This window comes from Ptychodera flava, chromosome 9, assembly GCF_041260155.1.
Source record: "Ptychodera flava strain L36383 chromosome 9, AS_Pfla_20210202, whole genome shotgun sequence".
NCBI classification, from domain to species: domain Eukaryota; kingdom Metazoa; phylum Hemichordata; class Enteropneusta; family Ptychoderidae; genus Ptychodera; species Ptychodera flava.
Genome location: NC_091936.1, coordinates 44,151,537 through 44,172,644, shown reverse-complemented (window position 1 = coordinate 44,172,644; position 21,108 = coordinate 44,151,537). Strand labels below are relative to the sequence as shown.

Sequence of the window (21,108 nt, the reverse complement as noted above, 5' to 3'; positions counted from 1 at the left end):
CTATAATTACAAGGCATCTGTGTTTTGAGTACGCTGATTTGACATCATCACTTAGTGGCTATACCACTTGTAAAATGATGCCCCGTGATATTACATTTTGGTGATAGAATATTAAAGGTTTAAGGTAGTATTGGCCTTAAAATTAAACTTTTCACTGTGCAAATTTTGGTACCATGGTAACAATTTCTTTAAATTTACCGATATTTGAAATTTAAGTGGTGCTATCCCTGTATTGACTCTATGGGAAAAATAATTTTTTTATTTTCATAAAAAAATAAGACAGCAAAAAATTCATTTACTCCAAGAACTTTAAAATGAGTCCCCACAAGTGGTCGATCACTTATGAATTGTAAAAATTTGAGAGTTGAAATATCTGTCTCTGAGATGCATTCTGCCTTTGGCTTTACAAAATTTTGTGGCAATTTGGTTAGATCGCTAATTTTACCCTGTGGAGATCTCACCTTGGCAAGACTGTAGAATGTTGGGCCCATGCTACATACTGGTGAAAATCCACATTATCTTAGGGGTATGTTTGTATTCCCTCACCATTAAAGGCACCCTCAGACAAGCACTGATTTGCATCATGAAGGAAAATGTGACCCAGTATTCTCTGGGTGCATATAAACTTGTAGCTTCAAATCACAGAAGATGAATATTTAAAACACATACCTCTCCAAGCAGCACAATCATTTTTACATTTGGATCATCTTGATAGCGCATCACATGATCAATGAAAGTTGTTCCAGGATATCTGAAACAGAATGGCATGCCATAAATATCAGCTTATATGATAAAACCACGTATATGTGATCAAAACATCACTTCTGAAAGGGAAACTGCGCTGGCTTTAACATCCTGAAATACTTTTCCTGTTATTTGGCAGCTTTTTTGTTTAATGTGAACGCTTTAATTACAGTAGTCAAAGAAGACCACTTAGTCTCTACATATTCCTGTATTGTGATTTTCAAAACACTCAACAGCATTTTAGCTGATGTACATTTGCAAACACACATTAGCAATGGTATATACTTTAGATTTGGCATGACTTCTGTAACCCATATATACTGTTTTTCCTCTGAAGTGATGTTTTGATCACAAACAGATATCATGATTATAGTTTATTTTCAGTTTTATACTTCTTAGAATCTACAAAGCCTGGTACAATAAACAAATAAGATCCCTGATTAATAACTGTTCTGTTTTAGTAGTGTGCGTCAGTGTTTCTTATTGAGCATTATCTTCCGCCTGGATGTCCAGTCAAGTTTCTAAATTTTCCATTATTTTATGGACAGAACACAGAATTCAAGATTTGATATTCTGATAGTCCTTCCATCACATGACAGAGGGACTGTGACATCATGTTCATTTATCGCATATGACAGAATACACTTTTCAGACCATAGCTTTATAATTCATCAAGATCTACCTTATCGAAACTTTGCACTCAAAGAATAGAATTTCACTTTGGTCAAGGACAATAACATTTGTGAGAAAAAATGAAACTGAAGTAATGGTGTAATGCTTGATAGCAAATCTTTTGATTGGACATCAATGCAGCAAGTAAATACGAAATGACCCCAATGACCTATGATGTCACACAATAAAAATAGAAGTGATTTCAACCACGTGATTCCTGATCTCAAATTATTTCACATTGTATAAGTCAAAGCTGTACATCTCTTTACTATTTGTATCACATAAATTGTCCCATTTAGCTTGAGGGTGAAAATGATTTGGGAATAAAAGACAGCATCTGTGAAGAAGGTAATGAAAGAGTCTTTGATATGTAAACAGGCATAGAGTTAACAAAGCAGTACAATAAGAAATTGTGTCTGTGGCTTTTCAACCACTGAGACTACACATGCATTACATTTGAATATTTTCACGTCCAGTGAGAATTTCCTAAACTTGCAAAAGCTATCTATTACAACCAAGAAGGGGTCATGCAAGAGTCAACCATTGCCTGTTCACCTCTGTACTCAAACAAAAGACATACATACACTCAGGAAATATTATGTAAAGCTTTCTGTAAATGTATACTTTGCAATCATGTTTCAATCTTAAACACTATTTTTTTTCTCATGTAATGTACCTCTCTACTCAGTACAATCTGAATATAGCAAATGCCGTTGAAGGAAATCAAATTTATGTTAAATTGTTTTACCTTATTTGTATTCATTAAAATTCAAAGTGCCGGCAATTACACAACCATACAGCTTTATGAGGAAGGCTGACAGTCACGTCACCATGACAACAAAAAAGCAAGGCACACCTGTAGAACACTGGACCACATTTCCATGATGAAAGCAATAGAACTTTCTTATGGGGGCCCTTTGTAGCTTTGTGATACAACAGCGTCCCCAAGGATTATGTCGATTTGTGAAATTGTTCAGTGCGGACAAATAAAGTAATGTTCAGTCTTGCAAAAAGGAAAAATTTGCATGTACATGGAAAAACAAACTGCAGTGCCCATGAATGAGAACTGCATAATCAATGGAAAGTTCCACCAGGATCAATGACCTTTGAATCGCCCTTTCAAAACAGCTGGGAATGGTAAACTGTTTGATCGTTCTCACCTGTCTCCTCCAATGGCAATGCCTTCGTAGACGCCATTGGTATTCCTTGAGATGATGTTATTCAATTCATTGGACATTCCGCCAGATCTGGAGACGTATGCAACACTGCCGGCCCGGTACAGCTTGGATGCTAGGATATTGTCCAGCATTCCGCCAGTGTTTCCAATCTTGAAGCAGCCAGGCTTGATACCACCAACCTGAAAAGATGTATTTGAAATTTGATATTTTTCATCATAAATATATGTCTTACACAATGTCATTGAGATAAATGTGAAATCTTCTAGTTGATTCCTGAAGTGTCATGTTTTTGTTGACATCACTGTAATAGAGTAATGAAGGAAAAATGAAGGGAAAATTAGAATTTTTTTATAGTCCTCAGAGATTTTGCTGAGGTCAACAGGGAGGGTAGATGAAAGATTGAGAATGCTTGGTGATATTACTATGGCCCTGTTCCTGAGTACAATCACTTTGGTGTACCAAGTGACAACTGGGCTAAACTAAACTGGGAAATTTGGTAAGATTTCCTTGCTTATGGTACAATAAAACAATCTGTTATTAGGGTCTCTATCACAGTATCAAACTTTGATGTCACTAGACTTGCTGTCTGTTTTTCTGTGTCTGTCTGTGAGTGGGTGCATGTGTGTGTAAATTGGCACAAGTCTCTCACCTACCCTTCTGGCAATATCTGAAATCATTGCAGGGTAGGTGTTTAACACTTCAGTGTTGGGACTGAAAATGATGTCTTTGTGCTCACTGATAATTACATTGTAATTAATGTATTCAGGGCATTATTGTTGATAAATTGTTTCAGATCTGAAGACATTTTTTGCACACAGTTGCGGCCAATTTTATGAAAACTAATGACTGATGCTGATTGGTCAGTGGAATGAAAGAAATTGGCACCAACCTGTATGAATACCTATTTGTGTTGTCAGCAACATTTTTACAATTGGTAACCCTTTTACAAAATAATGTACCACCAAATACCATAACTTTGATACTAAACTGAATTTAGGACGAACTTTCAGTATTATTTGCTTTTACTCAGAGTAATTTGGAAAATATGATGAAATGTTTGCATTTACGCATCAAATTTTGCTATCTTGTACTTTGACGACTGTCAGTGATTGCTTAGATACTCAAGGAGGAAGCAAGTGTGTTTGTTTTGGTTATTCAAGGATATGATAGGAGTCAGACATAGGATGTTTGTTCAGTCAATATTGATTTGGAGGCTTCAAGTAACTCTGCTGCATTTCTGAAAATATGACTTGGGGAATTACGTTAAAATTTCCCCTACCCCTCAGATGATCTTGAAGATACCATGGGAGTGCCAATGGTAAACTGGCTGGTGTACACACACACGCAATATTTACAGGCATACTGTAATATTACTACAAAATAACTGTACAACATACACTGTTTTCCTGTGCATCTAAGTGTACATTTAACATCTTGGCTAAATCTTTGGACAGATTTGGATTTAAATTTGTCTCCAGGTTCCGAAATAAAATCCAAATTAAATCAACTGACAGTTATTTTAGGTCTTTCTTTGGATAAGCTTTCGATAGGTCAAACCCAGAATTCGATCGGACCAACAAACAAACCCTTATGCACAAACGCACATAGAAGTATGTGTATTTCCATACATGTTAGTACACATGTGGGTTGGTTTCTACCGCCATCACGTGACCTCCTGGGTGTACTGAGTCTGTAGAACACATTGTGTCCTTTTAATTCCAGATTAGAACCATTGGACACAAAAAATTTATTTCAGGTCTTTTCTGTTTATCTGCATCCTTCAACCTATCTGCCCTACAACTCAGCAACCACTCACCGTTGCAGGTCCTATCTGCCCTACAACTCAGCAACCACTCACCGTTGCAGGTCCTATCTACCCTACAACTCAGCAACCACTCACCGTTGCAGGTCCTATCTGCCCTACAACTCAGCAACCACTCACCGTTGCAGGTCCTATCTACCCTACAACTCAGCAACCACTCACCGTTGCAGGTCCTATGATGGTAACATTCTTTTCCTTTGCTAGTTTGTTCAGCAGCCTTGTTTTGTTTTCTGGAATTCCTTCAGCAATGATGGATATGGAACGGATCTGCCAGGAAAGAGAAACCCCGGAGAAATGAAGGATAACACAGGGAAACTCTGTCATTCTTTTCCAGCTTCCATTGGTGATCAAAATGATTTATGTCAGGATTTTGTTTCAATGAATATCTTACTAATTATTAATATATTTTAAACTATGTAATGGAGTCTAATACCCTCATCTCAACAGTTGCTAGATTTTGTGCTGCAATATTTAGAATACAGACAGTAAACTTGGAAAACAATTTTATGAGGGCAAGTTGAACAGTGAACTAAAGGTTTTCAAAAGTCTTAGAATGAGAAACAATACTTTCAAATGGCAGGAACATTGCTGTTTCCATTAATGTAGCAAGTGTGAGCATATTCTCAAATTTAGCAATTGACAATCATTGACTTGAAAGCAACTGGTGAGTTCCAACGATGATGTCTTTGCAGCGTTCAAAACAAAGGATCACAATAATTCAACACTGGTGGCGCACAACACCAAGCCCCTTGTGACTTGCATCAATCATCACATTTTAATATAAACACCAATAACAGTAAATCTTTTTAATCCTTTCAGAACTCATCATATTGTATAACAGCGTCTCCTTCTATTCGCTGGAGCATGTTGAAATACTCTGTGATTAGCTTGTCTATACACACTGTATATGCATACTGATGAACACTGTTATGGTTAGCATGTCCATATAAATCTGGGACAAAGGATGCATTCTGAAAATGTCTTGGTAAATATGGTGTGTCCAGAAAGCATTACACATAACTCTGCATCACCTTCAATTTCAGTCATGTTTGTTGCAATTTCATGATTTTATCGTAAACAAAACAAGGTGATCAGATACACCCATGTATTGTAAAATGTTACAATCTCTGATGACAGGACACTATTTTATGACACCAACAGGAAGACCTTTCACACAGACACAATTTTGTGAATCTGAACTGACCTGTGGAAATTGCAATGCTTCAACAGTACTTTCATACGCTGATCTCAGCGAAGCAAAGTTCACCATGGTTTCAACCTGTGGGTGGTTTTTCATGGCTTTCTCCATACTCTTGTATAGAGGTATGAGAACTTCTTTGTGGCCCCAGTAGAATTTCTGCTTATGGTCTCCACTGCAAAGACACAAACAAGATTCATTATGATATCAGTATTGTGGATTTACTCACGCTAACCACACTACTGTTGCTAGTAATATCACCTCTATACAGAGTGGTATTATGGTAGCAGTGAGAAGTTGTTAAATTACACCATTGCATGCATGTACGTCAACACCTTAAATACCTTGAATGCAAGAAATTTCTGGTGCAAAAATGAATAACAATATACAGTGAGTGCTGGAAAATTCCAGACAGTTCCTATATGGTCTGTAAGATTACATTGGCGATGGCCGTCACTGGGTTAATGAGACCTTGACCTTAGATGTCAAATAAAAGTACATGTGACGTTTAAGGTTTACTTCAAACATGGTAAAATGTTACAGGTCAATTGACAGCACTTCACTGCTCTCTGTTAAAATCATAACTATCTAACTTTCAAATTTTTTCTGCCTACTGCTGATTAAAACGACATTTAGAACTTTCTGATATCACATTGGCACTTCCATTGGTTATGAGTATATTACATGTCTTACCTGAAAGGATAAACCATGCATTCTACAGATGGAGTTGACCTTTGACACACATAGTCAAAATCCAACATCCCTTGAACAGCTCTTGGCTGCATACCCCAAATCATAGACTGTCAAGAGAAAACAAAAATGTAAAAAAGATGATCCACTATGAAAATTATCCTTTCTCTCTCTCTCCATTATTCCTTTTCTATTTCTCTCTCTGTATACCTCAATCTCAACCCAACAATCCTTCATTTTTTCCTTAACCATTTTTATATATCATATGTTCTTTCCATAAAAATTATTAATTCTTTTATTCAGTCCCAAAAAGACCCCTCTCAATGTTAAGTCCTATCAGATTAATATCCACCCTTTGCCCCCTACCCTATCCTCTTTCAGGTTCAAATTCCTGATCATCTCCTTCCCTAGTAACCTCTTCCTGTCTTCCACAAATCTACCCCATCATCCATATCAACCAGTTCATTCATCTAATTCACCAGAAACAAACTCAATTCAATTTCATATATCTACGAGGTAAAAAATATTAGTGTGTCATAACAGAGCGGGACACAGCATGACATTTGTTGCAGTTTAGATCAAACTGAACTATTACCTTTGTCCTTCTTGTGAACAGTGGTGATGGGTTATTCTCTGTGATGACTGGAATGGTAGAAGTGCTATCTCCAGCAGATTTTCCATCAACTCCATCTTCCACTCTGGATACAGATGATGTTCTGCTGTGACTTGGAGTAGATGCTGACTATGGATACAAACAAACAAACAATTGAATTGCAGCTCCTGCAGTAATGCCATTCACAGTTGCAAACGATTACCAGGGAAGGATATACATGTAGGATCTCTCGTTCTTTACTGACATTTTCAAAGACAACATGGCTTGATAAAAGGAATCAAAAACATCTCTCTCAAGATTGGACAGTATATTTTTTTAGTAAATGCAAAAAGATAAAGGAGCTTTGATGCAAGGAAAGCTGCACTTGAAACTTTAATGTAGTAAAATCAATTGTAAGGGATTTGATTCTTTACACTGACTTGATGTTTATGATATCTTCAATCAGAATCAGACTTAACTTCACTGATTTGCCTGTGAAATATAAGATATTCTATACCAGCAGATTGGTCTATCTCCAAACCTTATGAATACTAATGGTTTCATAGTATATATCAGTGATTTGCTGTCATCTCTTAACAGATCTTTTAAACGTCAGCAGAAATTTATAAGGTACATAAAAAATGTTGCAATTTCGGTTGTGTAAGTTTTATTTGTGTTGAACTTACAGCACTTGGTCCTCCGAGAAGGAAGTTTGCCGTGGTTTGGTCCACAGGGGGATGTTCTGGAACTTCTTTCTTACCCAGAGCCATGCTGCAGATTGATGTCATATGTGTTTCTGTTCCAAAGACATGCATGTCTACGCCAAGACTCTGACCTGAAAATGTACCAAGTATTCACTCCATGAGTAGATGTTAACATTGATGATGGTTAGCCCCATGTTAGTTATTTTTTAAATTTGCATGTCAAGGTGGCCAACTTTCAAGACAGAGACAACTCGCATAACGTAACATAATGCACAACATTCACGACATTGTAAAAATTCACAATACGTTTTATTGTCTCTTATCATATAGTAAATGTTTTTAATTATCTAATTAAATTAGTATTTGATGAGCTGTGCTAGAATGATGAAAAAATTGGCAAAGCAGACAATTGGCATTGTCAATCATCATTGGCAACAACCTTAGAAAGCTCCTCAGTATTGAGAAAAAGATCAAACGTTGACCAACAAGCTTCATTTGGTTTTAATTTTGGCAATTAAAGTGAACCCTGATGAATCCAAATCTTTTACTCAATTACTTAGAGTATATTTCATACTATCAAAATCTTTCCAAATTGATGCGTGTCAAACTGGCATGCATATAGCCATTCAAACACAGCTGAACTACATCTACTTTCCGCTGTAGCAACCACTGCCTTGGTAACTCATATCGCTGAGTCCTGTCCCACTGACAACCAATGAGAAGACTCACCTAATTCTCTCATCACTCGGAGCCCCTCCTGGTAGTTGGGGCCTCCTCTTCTCACATAAATAGATGCATTCACATCCATTAATTTTTGTTTGTATTGTTTCAGCGCCCTCACAATACCCTACAGAAAACAAACACAGAGATGGATTGAACTATTTTGGTGAAGGTAACGGTAGACTGAGGAATTTGTCACATGAAAACAATAAATAAATGAGAACATCTTCCATAGACAAAACTTTAACTGTAGGGTAATGCTAAATTGATTCATTACAAATTACAAGGAAGTACAGCTCAGGTTGTTTATGTGATTCATCTCAAAACAAGGATAAAATGTACCTCAGGGACAGATATTCTGACTAAAACTGTACTGTGTCGATGGGGGTTAAGTTTGAAGCTCATTGTGTATCTAAAGTTTTCACTGACTTCTTAATGGGAAAATCAAAAATCTACTTTTTTCCATAAAGTTAACACAGGGATGTGGCCATTGTTGAAATTTAAAGTATTTGCACATGTTGGGTAATTTGTTTCTCTAAAACCAAGTGTGCACAGAGATCCCTGATTTTTATGGTAAAGGGAATAGTTAAAGTTTCCTTTAGAATGTATAAGTAAAAGTTAGTCTATTTCAATTTTGCGGTGCATACTTCTTTTATACCTGCTATAGCTGTAATCTCTCACTCTATAAGTGCCATGTAAGGCAAAATATTTTTGTTTGCTTTGCTTACCTTGAATGTAGCCGCCACATTTGTGAAATTGGCAATTCCTCCACCGATGATTAGAACTTTGGATCCAGAAGAGTGTTTCTCTTTTGTCATCAATCCGAGGACAGTCTTGGCATATTCATAGGTTTGCTGTTCACTAGGTGCACCAGAGTATTCACCATAGTTAGCCAGCTCACTAGCACCCCCAAGGTCACAGATTGTATCACTGAAACACACACAACAGCAAAAGAAAATTTATACCTGTTAATGCCTTTCTTCTAGTTATAAATAAGTAATTAAGACTCTTTCACCTTTTAAGTATTCTCCTCCTCCTCATGCTCTGAAAGACAACTGTGGCTACAGTTACAATCTCAAAATTTTTCATGTGACACACAATGTAACTCTTACTTTGATACGTTAATGAAATTCATGATCATCAAATGAGCATAATGATACATTTTTTTTCCAGTAAGATTTTTTAGTTTCATTTTGTATAATTACTAGTGTTCTCCAAAATTGTGTATATCTGCGGTGGAAAAACATTTATGTATACTCCGAATTCAGAAGACTGGACTCCCCTTCCTGACAATCTCAGTGTATGAGCGCCCTCACAGGCAATACTATGTAACCCTTAGTGTTCCATCGTGCAGCAATGAACAATACAGAGATGGAGTTTTAGGAAGAAATATTGCTTGAAAGAGTGCCATAAACCTGAAACCACTGAATTGCTCTCCAGCATTTAATTACCGTTTTGTTGAATGTCATAAGCTGACAAATTTCATCAAAGTTGCCGGGTTAATTTTTCAAACTTGGGTACACTGCAAGTTTGTTTTGGAACACACGATCCAAAAGATATGTACGGATATTCTCTATCACTGCCACACAGTTTTCACTCAGGAAATATCTCTGATAAAACTGACCTGTAGATGACAGATGCACCACCACCAGCAACCATGGTCCATATCCGTCCACCTGGATTCAGAACGGTCAGTTTCAAGGACGCCCCACTTTTGGCATCCAGGTCAGCTATGTATGCTTCCTGAAGAGACAAAGGATAAGGCAGCATTAGTTTTGACCCTCTTAGAACCAGCTGTTGTTATAATCTTGCTGTGTTTGTGGTAAAGTTGGTTTGCAATGGATGGAAACGGCAGTGACCTTGATAAAATTCACTCTCTTTGTCATCTCTCACAAATGTAAACATAACAGTATTACCAGTACCATGAGTAAAACATCTGCATAACCATTGTACTGTAGCAACTTCTTATCTTGAAATCAGAAACAGGAGATTCAGTTTAACAAAAACAAAGCTAATATTGTGATGAAATGATTAAAGGCAAAACATAGCCTGGACTCATTCATAGATGATTAATTTCAGGTAAAAAGGTGTAAAAACGCTGGTATGTTTAACATTAGCACTCATTTGTGTTGACAGACATTCTAAAAATCACGATAGAATAAAAAATATATGCTCTGCCACTCATTGTACTCGAAAAGAGAATACAATAGATTGAAATCATACCCTTCATGTACATTTTAAAATGGCTTTACAGATTAGTAACATATTATCAGTGTTGCAGCCAGGAATTTGAAATCTGGGGACACCGTGTCCCACTGTCGTTTAATTTTGGGGACATTTTGCACATTGTGGAGACAATATGTGGCAGTTGTCAATCAAATTTTATATTATTTTGTGACAAATTAGTTTCACACACAAAAAAACTAAAGTTATCGAGACCACGTCACTATGCTTGAATTTCAGGCAAGTATACTGTATCGGCTACAAATCAGAGCTCAGTCAGACTAAAAGCAAGTTATGATATCAAGTGCAGCATTCTAATTTAATACTTTTAATCATAGCTCTGAAAGTTTGTAAATATAAGCCTCAAAATAATCATGCAAAACAAAGAAAATCATCAGTAACTGATATTACTTTCAGACATACCCAACACAGCTGACTCATGAGTGCACCTGAGGTGGCCCGCAATGCGCGAGAATACGGGACAACAGGTTCCGTTTTTGGGACATTGTTTCAAGGCCACGTCCTGGCTGCAACACCGTATTAATACTTGAAAAATCTTAATTTATACTTATTAGAGTAAGCATGAAATGCCAATTTCCTACCTCAGGGAAAGCCTCTCTTCCAAATGGGGGAGGGAATTCAACATCTCCCCATTTGACCTTACAGATGAACTCTGCTGTCTGATCCAACTTAGCAGCCAAATCTAACACATAAACTTTTTCTGTTACCACTGAAATGAAAACCCAACACAGAAATGGTGTCAGAAATGGTTGTTAAGAGAAGCACACACACACATGCCAGTAACAGAGTCATTTTCTAACAATGCCAACATCGCTAAAACATTTCATCCTACATTTGTACAAGGAATGGAGATAATTTACTCTACCACAAGTTGGAATTTACAGCTTTTGTCACAAGCAAAGTCAAATTCAAATGCCAAGGACTAAACACATGTCGAACAAATTCACCTTGGAATGCTTACTTCACTAGGTGAATAAAACTGACTAAATCCATCTTGATTACCAGGGTACTTTTGTTTCTGCTTTTTATTTCGATATCTCTGAAAACTCCTTGTTGAAATACCTAGTATTTGGCTTGTCAGAGCATTTTTTAAAGCATACCGTTAATGTTCAAAGTGAATTAAAGTTATGATTGAAATTCAGCTGTCAACTACAAAAATGTATATAATAGCTTTACAAACTGTTGTGAGACAAAATACAGGATATTTCTAAAACTACTATAGGGAGATTATGAAATGACTGTGGTTGATACCAAGAGAAAATTAATCAAAAAATTTGGTGAGGATTATTCTCAAGCCTTAAGCATACACATTGAAAGCTTACAGAACTAGAACTCCTTTAATGTGCAATAGTTAAATATTGCTTAATCTACTCATAAGGAAAGGTGTTGAGATCATGGATATACTGGAATTCATTATTTCTTCTAAAGTTTGAAAACTTACCGAGGGGGTTAATCTCAAGATAGGTGAAATACAAGTCAACATATAACTTGTAGAGTTTCACAATAAAACATGCAACCATGCTAAATAGAAGAGAAAAGATAATATGAATATTAATTAGGAGGCAAGGATATCAATTATTACATTGTCATATATCAAGCGTCGCTAGCCCTCCAGGATTCAATGGTAACTTGTTAATGACGTAGCGGGCTACATTGTCATCATTTCATTAAGAGCGACCCAAACTATTTTCAACTCGACTTTGGGATTTATAAATGGTCAAATCACACGCTTTACATATGAAATCCTGTTTCTAAAAATTTATACATAAAAATTAATAAACCACTTAAAAGTGATTTAAATATATAAATTTGCAGTCTGGTGATTAAAATCACTTTACTTTTAAACAGATTTGACTAACAGATATGATTGTAGCATGCGAATAAACTCAAAAAATTTGGAGCAAAAACTATAAAAGAGAGGCATGTAATAAAATCATTACAGCCAAACCAAGGGACTCACGGCAAATGGTTACCTCCACTCTTACACTTTGTTCGTTGTTTGGGCTATAATATATATATCATTCATTGTCAATCTTTGTTGAGATATTTGAAGTCAACTGTTTTGCAAATATTACCTGTTTAGTGTGTCATATATTTGTCTGAAAGGATTATTGCAAGTTCATTTTACATGATACTTGCTATTTTAACATTTCTAAAACTCTAATGAAATTGAATACATTTGGTAAAATATCTTGATCAAATGGCAGCTAACAAAAAAAACACACACAACAGCTGACAAAACGAACTGCATAGAGATGTCTACACATACATGTACCCTTCATCAGTAACACAACAGAAACAATACTGCATTCATAACTTTTATTGAACAGGAATAAATGTCTAGCGATTATACATTTTCTTTTATATGACAGAGCATTAAAAAACTGAGAGTTGGAACATGTGTTACTAATCTCCTTTTTCTAACAATGCGATCACTAAAATCTCCTTTTCCAACACTGTCACATTACTGTTAAATGTCAGGACACTCCTTGTATAATATCACACATCTTCAAATGAGCAGTACCTGAGATAAATTTGATCAAAAAATCAACGAATGGCAACAAGGGTCACGAACAATGCTGCCGATTTCATCATAATTTGATGAAACCCAAATAAAACATGGTCAGTAACCTGTAAACCAAACTTCAAAGCTATAGGAAAAGCAGTTTTCAGCAAAAAGATTTTCCATCAAAATTTATGACAGACTGAACTTTATAGTGTTTCATTTCGAGAAAAATGAAACATTTATGTTAAACTGGGTTGCAAACAAAACTGAACTTGCATTGGGCTGTTTGTATCTGCTACTTCAGTAATTACATGGCACACTCAACTACATTCTTGAATAGAAAGTATATATGCTTTCTTTCACATTTAGAATCTTTGTTAATTGTGGGAGAATAAACATGAAAATTTCAACTCACTCCTTCTTTTCTGCTGGTACCTGTCCCAACAGCAGCTGTTTGACCTCTCCTTCCGTGACCTTCATCTCATTGTTCACCGGTACGTCCATTTTGACAGCCTGCAAAGAAGTTCGAAATAACGCAAAAAGGAGTTGAAATTCACGTAAAAGTGCAAGTTTCAAAGGAAAAATGTGACCACATGTACACCCTGTAAGCTTAATTTACAAAGAAGTTTTAGATATCACAAGCATTGGTGTAGCACTGATGCCAAGAAATCTCAAGAAATTCCTGAATCAACTACCAGTAGATGATCCAAGATGTCACAAGTTGAGAGGCATACTATACTGCCATCCATAGTTGACTGCACTTTAGAAAAGCAGGACAAAACCATGGATTTCCATCAGTATATTATGGAGCTTACATAAACTTTACATTCATGGTTAAACGGTACGTACATACAGTAAAATCTATCTAGTCTGATCCCTGCCTAAATGAGAGTACTGTCTGTATTGAAAAGTGATCTAAGTCCCATGCCAATAGTCCAATGCCCATAGATGGAATGTTCAATATTCAGTGAAATCTGTTTAAACCGAACCCTGTCTAAAGTGGAAACCTGTCTATACTGAACACCTTTTCTCATCCGTTCCACATAGAATGTCATGTTTAAGGAACCTCTATAAACCAAACATCTCTGTAAACTGAAGTTTTCTCAGTCACATTGGTGTTCGGTTTAGACAGGTTTTACTGTACCTCATGAACCATACGACCTCTCTAAATTGAACAACTGTTCTTTGCAATGCCAATGGTGTTTGGTTTACACAGGTTTTGTTTATACAACTATGGACTTCCATTCATTAATAGTATAGATCTTCTGTAACACTGTCATATGAATATTGTACCGGTACATATATATTTCAGTACATAATGATGTGCAAAGGCATTCTTAACTTTTCTAATATTTTCTTGCAAGAACATAGCGCTTACAAAATAGTCTGCATTCTTCATTGGTATATGATATCTAAATATTTTTCATTTGAAAACAGCAACCTTACCTTTGCATCAACATCTCCGATATCAACACCACCTTCGTGGTAGAAGAGGATTGTGTCTACGCTACGTGATGAATAAATACACACGTACATTTCATCTTCCGGTTTGTGTGCGACAAATGGTTCAATGATGAAATTTTTCAACAGGCCAGATGCTGCACCGATCTGGTGGAAAAGACAAAGCAAAATAATATCACTGAACAGTATACCATATGGACTTTGCTTTCAATAAGTGTGTTATTCTTCACCTTATACAAGATCATTAGTTATTTGTTGTGTCTGTATTTCTCCTGGACATGAAATAACTTTGATTGGACACAAAGGATCACTGACACGAAACAAACTTTGATTGGACAATGCAATATTCGAACAGAAAAGAGCACACTAATACAGGAATCCTGAACTTCGTTTCACTTTTTCTCATTTCCTTTTCACTTTTAGATGAACTGACAAAACTGGACAGCAGCGATACAAATCTTACATTTTATCTACAAATGTTCAACAAAACACTCTCTCTCTCTCTCTCTCTCTCTCTCTCTCTCTCTCTCTCTCTCTCTCTCTCTCTCAGGGTTATTTGTTCACAGCTTTACCTGTATTTCTTTTCCTAGTTTTGTAGACAGCCATTCTTTGACTCCGGCCAAATCCACATTGACCTTGATCAGTCCCAGCTTGCCACGTCTCTTGATGAGCTGGTCTGGTTTGACGACAAGACGCTGCAAGAAGAAAACACAAAAAGCCATCAAATTATAACGGGTCAATCTTACACATGGTCAATAACAACATTTATATCTTGCAATGGGTTACTCACAGAGAAATTTCAGTCCAACACCCTGCCTGGTTCATTAATTTTGTCATCATCATGTCATCTTGGTTAAGCACGAATGCACCTTGAGGACAGATAGTTGGACACTCAAACTTATACAATACAATTTTGGTCTACCGATTGTGGGATCGCTGTAAATTGAAAATTTAACTTTTCTTATAGAGTTTCAATTAACACAGGTATATCAGCCATTTTGAATTTAAAATGTCGGTAAATATTGAGTAATTTGTTTATCTTACACCAAATTCTGCATGGTGACCCAACTTTTACTATCTTGAGAGGGAGTGGTGTAAAGTTTTGTTAGGAAAGTTTGAGCAAAAGTTTAACCCTTTCACCACCATGGTTTGGTCCAAACCCATTGTTATCAATGGTGAGAGTGGACCTGTTTACAGAGAATTGGGGTGAACAGCTTAAATTCTTTCAATTTTGAATTATTAACCACCTTAATATAAATACATGATGTGAACGAAGAGCACATATCAACAGATTTAACCATTTCAAGATCTCAAATGCATATTACATAAAACATGACTTTCATTGACTTGATTTTCACGGAGTTGACTTGAAAGTAACAATGTTTTTCAAATGATGTGTGTCACATTCAGCTTCTCCTAATATGCTGAAAAGCTGCACATGAAAAGGGTTCATTTGCTATACAAAGAAAATGACATATTTCCAACAAATTTCCATAGTTTCTTGAGGACATACATGTATGTTCTAAAAATTGCATGAAATTATAAAAATCTTGCGAATCGAAAAAATGACTTTCTATTTTTGTAAACTCTTTAAAGATTAAGTGAATTACATTCATGAAATAAGGGATGGTGAATACCCTGTTTTACATACAATTCAAATTTACTCCTCGGAAACTTTTCTAAAACAAAATCAAGAAGTTTTAAAACTTTCTCTTGAAAAACCTAGCCTGTTCCTGTATTCTATCTTCTCTAAAACACGAGACTGTACACAAATCTGAAAATACACTTTTTTGATAATGTTGACTTTTTGATTTCTGTTTCAGATTGTTTGAACGTTTTACATTTGATATAACACTGACTGCCAAGATGTTAACGATTCAAGATGGCAATTTCAAACTAACTCTCTGCTTCAACTCCAAATGATTACATTTATCCAAAATGCTGATTAAAAGAAGCAAAATTTTACTTTGTTTCTGAAAACAAATATCTGATTTACCTTCCCACAATGAAGGCTCAAATATGACAAGACACAAATATGACAAGACAATAGGGTTCAGCTAGCTTATTTCACTCTAATATCAATTGATGTAACTTATTTTAAGTATAAATGTACAGTAATTTTGTTTCACTGATAAAAATGTCCTACAGTTACTTCAGTAAGATAGCTGTGAGTCAATAGCCGTGGTGTTTTCAGATTCCTGCCCTTTAGGGGCTATTTTTGACTTTCACGACTTTTAACCCCTTGGATGGGTCAAAAATTGTAAATCACCACAGCTATTGACCCACAGCTAGTCCTATGAAAGCTGTTTTCTGTTTTGGGTCATTTTTTTCAATTTTATGAAAGCAAGCTGTGCACACTGTTGACATAGCAAGAAAGATTTCTGTTGAAAAAAATGCTGTTTTCCTCATAGAAACTCTGAAAAAAAAATTATGTAATAGATCATAATACCAAGCCTTTCATCAAATATGCTGGTGCCATACACACTTTCATGAATACACTAAATCTGTCTCTCCAAAAATCTGTGATATCAATTTTCCAAATGTCAGAGTAAGTACTTTTTACAATAGTAAAATACTTTTTAATGCTTGGGCTTTTTTATATTCTTGATACAGTGACTAAAAAATCATTACCAAAGGAGTCAAATACTACACAGATTTCAATAGTGTAGCCAGAGAGGAATGAATTTATTTTTGAATTAAACAAATTTAACAGATAAGTAAGTCTGACATGTGAAAATATCTGTCAAAATTACCGGTCCACGAAATGTCAGAAATTACCATCAGTGAATATTCTCCTGATTTCCAAATTGAGAATACTCAGTCTTATCTGATTACTGGCTTCCTACTGAAGCAGTAGATGTACACGGCACACACTAAAATCAATTAACTTTACCGGAGGGAATACATTTATCAAGAGATAAGCTGAGTACATGAACAGTTTAGAAAGTGCAGTGGACTCATTATTGTGGGCCAGTGTAGTAGCCAACAAGACATGATGGTTTCAGGTTCATGCAGATTCTAGGGTCAATTTTCAAACATGTCTCTGAAATGTCACTTGATAAAAAAGGTGATGGTTTTCCTACATTTTTTCAGTAAGTTCTGGGAATATTATGACAATGATTGAAAGAACACTGGAACCATAAACTTCATAATTCCACAGACAAGGATGTTGTAGTACCTGCAGCTGAGTACCTATGACTCTTTGAGGGTAATAGTTTCCCTCCTGTGAGGGTAATAGTCTCCTTCTTGTGGAGGCAATAGTCTCCTTCCTGCGAAGGCAATGGGCTCCCCAGAAAGTCATCTTACCATATCCAACCCTGAATCAAGCAATGCCAATGTTACATGAAAGTGCAAAATTTACCCTAAATTGGCAGCAAACCCTGACACCACACACAGAATATCATGGAAAGCCATTTTTCCCTTAATCAGTTCGGTTGTCTAATTATGATCCACAGGGGACCTTGAAATCTTTGTGTCAATGTTGGGTTATATGCAACATACATGTAGTGATAATTCCAGCACTGTGGTTTTTCTTTCCCAATCTGTCTATGAAAATTGGTCAAAAATTTCTACAAAACCACCATTGATTTTCTGGATATCTTTATTCTGTACTGCATATTCATCAGTTTCAGATGTGTAAAATGCTTTATGCAAGGATTTGTAAGGTATGATTAAGAAAAATGAATGTTATTACCATCCTGTATTAAAAATACATTTACTTCCACTCAGGCAAATGAAGCCATTTCGTTTGATTTTAAAACATTCTATGGGTAGATTAAAATGATACAATCTCCCCTGATCCTGTACGTTTGATTCATAGACCAGCATATATTCCTAGACTTAACCATACCAAATAAAAATGCTGTTGAACAAACCATCTGAAATATTTACAATGTACAGCAGTACTTTCTGAAGATATTCACATCTACTTAAGTCTAAATTATTGAACCAAACAAACAATTACAGTCAAGTTATTTTGGATATAGAAATATTATTTCTTGTCTTATATTTTTTACAGAAAGCAGAGATGGAATTTTCTCACTTCTATCCGATATCCCAAAAATAACACTCGACAACTATTTTGATAATTTATTTCATGCAAGGAGCTATAGAATACATGTACATGATAGACAGCGTATGAAACCAAATGTGTGAGTCACAGAGTCTTTGCTCTAATCAAGATCCTAAATTTTCTACGTGCATTGGACTGTTACACACGGCAGACACTGTGAACGTCAAATCTTCTAAAGCTCTGATTAATTTGCCGAGAGCTTTCCGCTGAGCCACAATAAATCAATTGATCACCTCCAATTTATATCCTGCCATTTTTATGGGAGACACTGGAAGAGCTGCAATTTACAGCAGGCAATTGATTCCTGGGAAGATCACTTTAGTTAAATGCTTCCGTCCTCAATGATTTCACATTGCTTGACATCATTACATGGAAATAAATATACACAGAAATTCTTTTTTCACCCTGAAGTCCCACTTTTGATGAATGACATGAGAAATAAGGAATAACTAAGGCGTTTATAAATTTAAGATAAAAATAGCATCACATTACTTAATTTGGTTTTTTACTTTCTCTTGTTGCTATGGATACAACAGCTGAAGAATGTATGATGTGATTGGGTAACATTAGTAATCGAATAGCATGGTTTAGTCTAAGTTGACATGCACAACAAGGCGCCTCTTAATTTCTTCCAATCTGGAAATGCAATTGACAGCACCAGTTTCTTCTTAAATGAAATTGTACATGATAATGCTAAGCATAACACGCATGCATACATACAGTTCTGGGTAAAATTCTAAACGTTAAATTACTTTTCCTTGGGTAAACTGTATCAGAACGTTTCATTACATACAGACGCCATTCAACTTACTGGTATTTTCATAAATTGGAAGCCAAATTATCTAATATAATCACCTGGGTTTCATGGCTTACATCAATTTAATATATTTGAACACAAGTACATAATGCAATGCAATCATTGGCACACACCTATTTCCAGATTAGTTATGACAAATGGGTTTTTTCAGAATCAATATTGGCAAAAAGTCATATTTTCATGTTTGATTTTTACCACCGATTTGAAACGTTAATTACTTTCCAAGACAAAAATTACTGTTATGACACGTACAGCACATGCATGTGACTTTTTCATATGTAAAACAAGCCCTCCAGCTCATACCTAAAGTCCATGGACATATTTCTCTCTACACACATGGATACATCACGTTCATTTTTTCAGACACAGCAGCAACAAAATAGAATTAGAGTTGTAAATCACACCTACCTATATCATTACTCGTGAGTTTAGTACTCATAACAAGTACAGAAAAATCAATGCTTCATCAGTATTTGTAAGTGAGAACAGCACATAAGATTTTGATATTTTCAGTTGTGTGTAATCATTTTTACTACTCACAGTAAATCATCACCTGGAATGCACTGTTGTAAAAGCAAAACAAATTTTCACTGACAGTTTTGAATTTCTACATTGTTAATGACTGAACAGATATGAAACATTTGTTTCAAAGTATTGCTAAATGTTTGAAGCTGTAGTGACATATTTTACCTCAAATTCTAGAAATTTCATTTGTTTTTTGTATTTGCTTTTTTCTATAACTATTGTAATTAATCAAAGTAATGCCAGTATGGAAAGTCTTACAGCTTGGTAGCTTTGTACTCCATGCATTTAACCTTTATTTTGGCAATAGATTTTGAAGTTCCAATATGGCTGCACTTTATGTGACTATATTACACCTCCCAGTGCTTCTGTTTTAGAGCCATTGCAATTGCTGCTGTCTTCTTGCAAATATGGAAACAGTATTTCACATAATTTTAATACGATTAGATAAATTAAGTTGGACCAACACCGAAGCGTGGCTCACTGAACCTAATTACTAATTATGGTAGGTGTACATCTAGGTATGGTTTATATGAATTAATGCAACAAAGCAAACATTGAGGCCTTTCACAGGGTTAAAACAGTGGAGTAGAAATAACTGGACATATATCTTTTGATGTGAACAAAAATAGCATTTCTTAGGGGTCCTCTAGCCCTTACTATCCCTTCTGCTACTTTAATGATTCCCTAAGAGACATTTATAAATTCAAATGCTGTCATATCCACAATGAAATCCTAACTCTTGCTATTTAAAGAATGTTTTCATGAAAGCAGTATCAGCATAATATACCATACTGAACACTCTCAAGTCATGGAGTTTTTTCAATCAACCAAAAAACATTTTATTTTCTGCATTTCATTTTTTTTAGAAAATTCAGGGAAAATATTCTTGTCTTATTTTGTTTTTTCACCAACAATGTACCAGTCCCTCCAAACACCTAGGCCTTGAAAACTACAACATCAAGATTCATTGTCAATTTCCATGGAAAATGTCAATGACAGAAAGTCAAAATTTTCAATAGAACGTATGCAATAGTAATCATCTTTATACTCTCATTGAAGAAGCTTATTTCTGTCTTCTTTCATCAGTTGAAAAGTAACTCTCGCTTATCAAAAAAAGAAAACTCAGCAGATTTTTAACATGTAATTTGACATATACTCCTGAA

At 35.5% G+C, this 21,108-nt stretch overlaps 1 protein-coding gene across 3 annotated transcripts in view; it reads right to left on the bottom strand.

Annotated features, from left to right (window-relative positions):
* Positions 1-21,108, bottom strand: part of LOC139141121 (ATP-citrate synthase-like) — a 50,153-nt gene that overhangs the window by 20,504 nt on the left and 8,541 nt on the right. For all 3 annotated transcript variants that reach the window (XM_070710710.1, XM_070710711.1, XM_070710712.1), the window contains exons 3-17: positions 15,104-15,226; positions 14,517-14,678; positions 13,486-13,583; positions 12,006-12,085; positions 11,146-11,273; positions 9,945-10,063; positions 9,049-9,250; positions 8,330-8,447; positions 7,583-7,731; positions 6,900-7,046; positions 6,308-6,414; positions 5,621-5,789; positions 4,579-4,683; positions 2,577-2,773; positions 670-751 (exon numbers count right to left, since the gene is read on the bottom strand). In XM_070710710.1, coding sequence (XP_070566811.1) covers positions 670-751; positions 2,577-2,773; positions 4,579-4,683; positions 5,621-5,789; positions 6,308-6,414; positions 6,900-7,046; positions 7,583-7,731; positions 8,330-8,447; positions 9,049-9,250; positions 9,945-10,063; positions 11,146-11,273; positions 12,006-12,085; positions 13,486-13,583; positions 14,517-14,678; positions 15,104-15,226 — 1,986 coding nt within the window. The remainder of the gene's footprint in view (positions 1-669; positions 752-2,576; positions 2,774-4,578; positions 4,684-5,620; positions 5,790-6,307; positions 6,415-6,899; positions 7,047-7,582; positions 7,732-8,329; positions 8,448-9,048; positions 9,251-9,944; positions 10,064-11,145; positions 11,274-12,005; positions 12,086-13,485; positions 13,584-14,516; positions 14,679-15,103; positions 15,227-21,108) is intronic.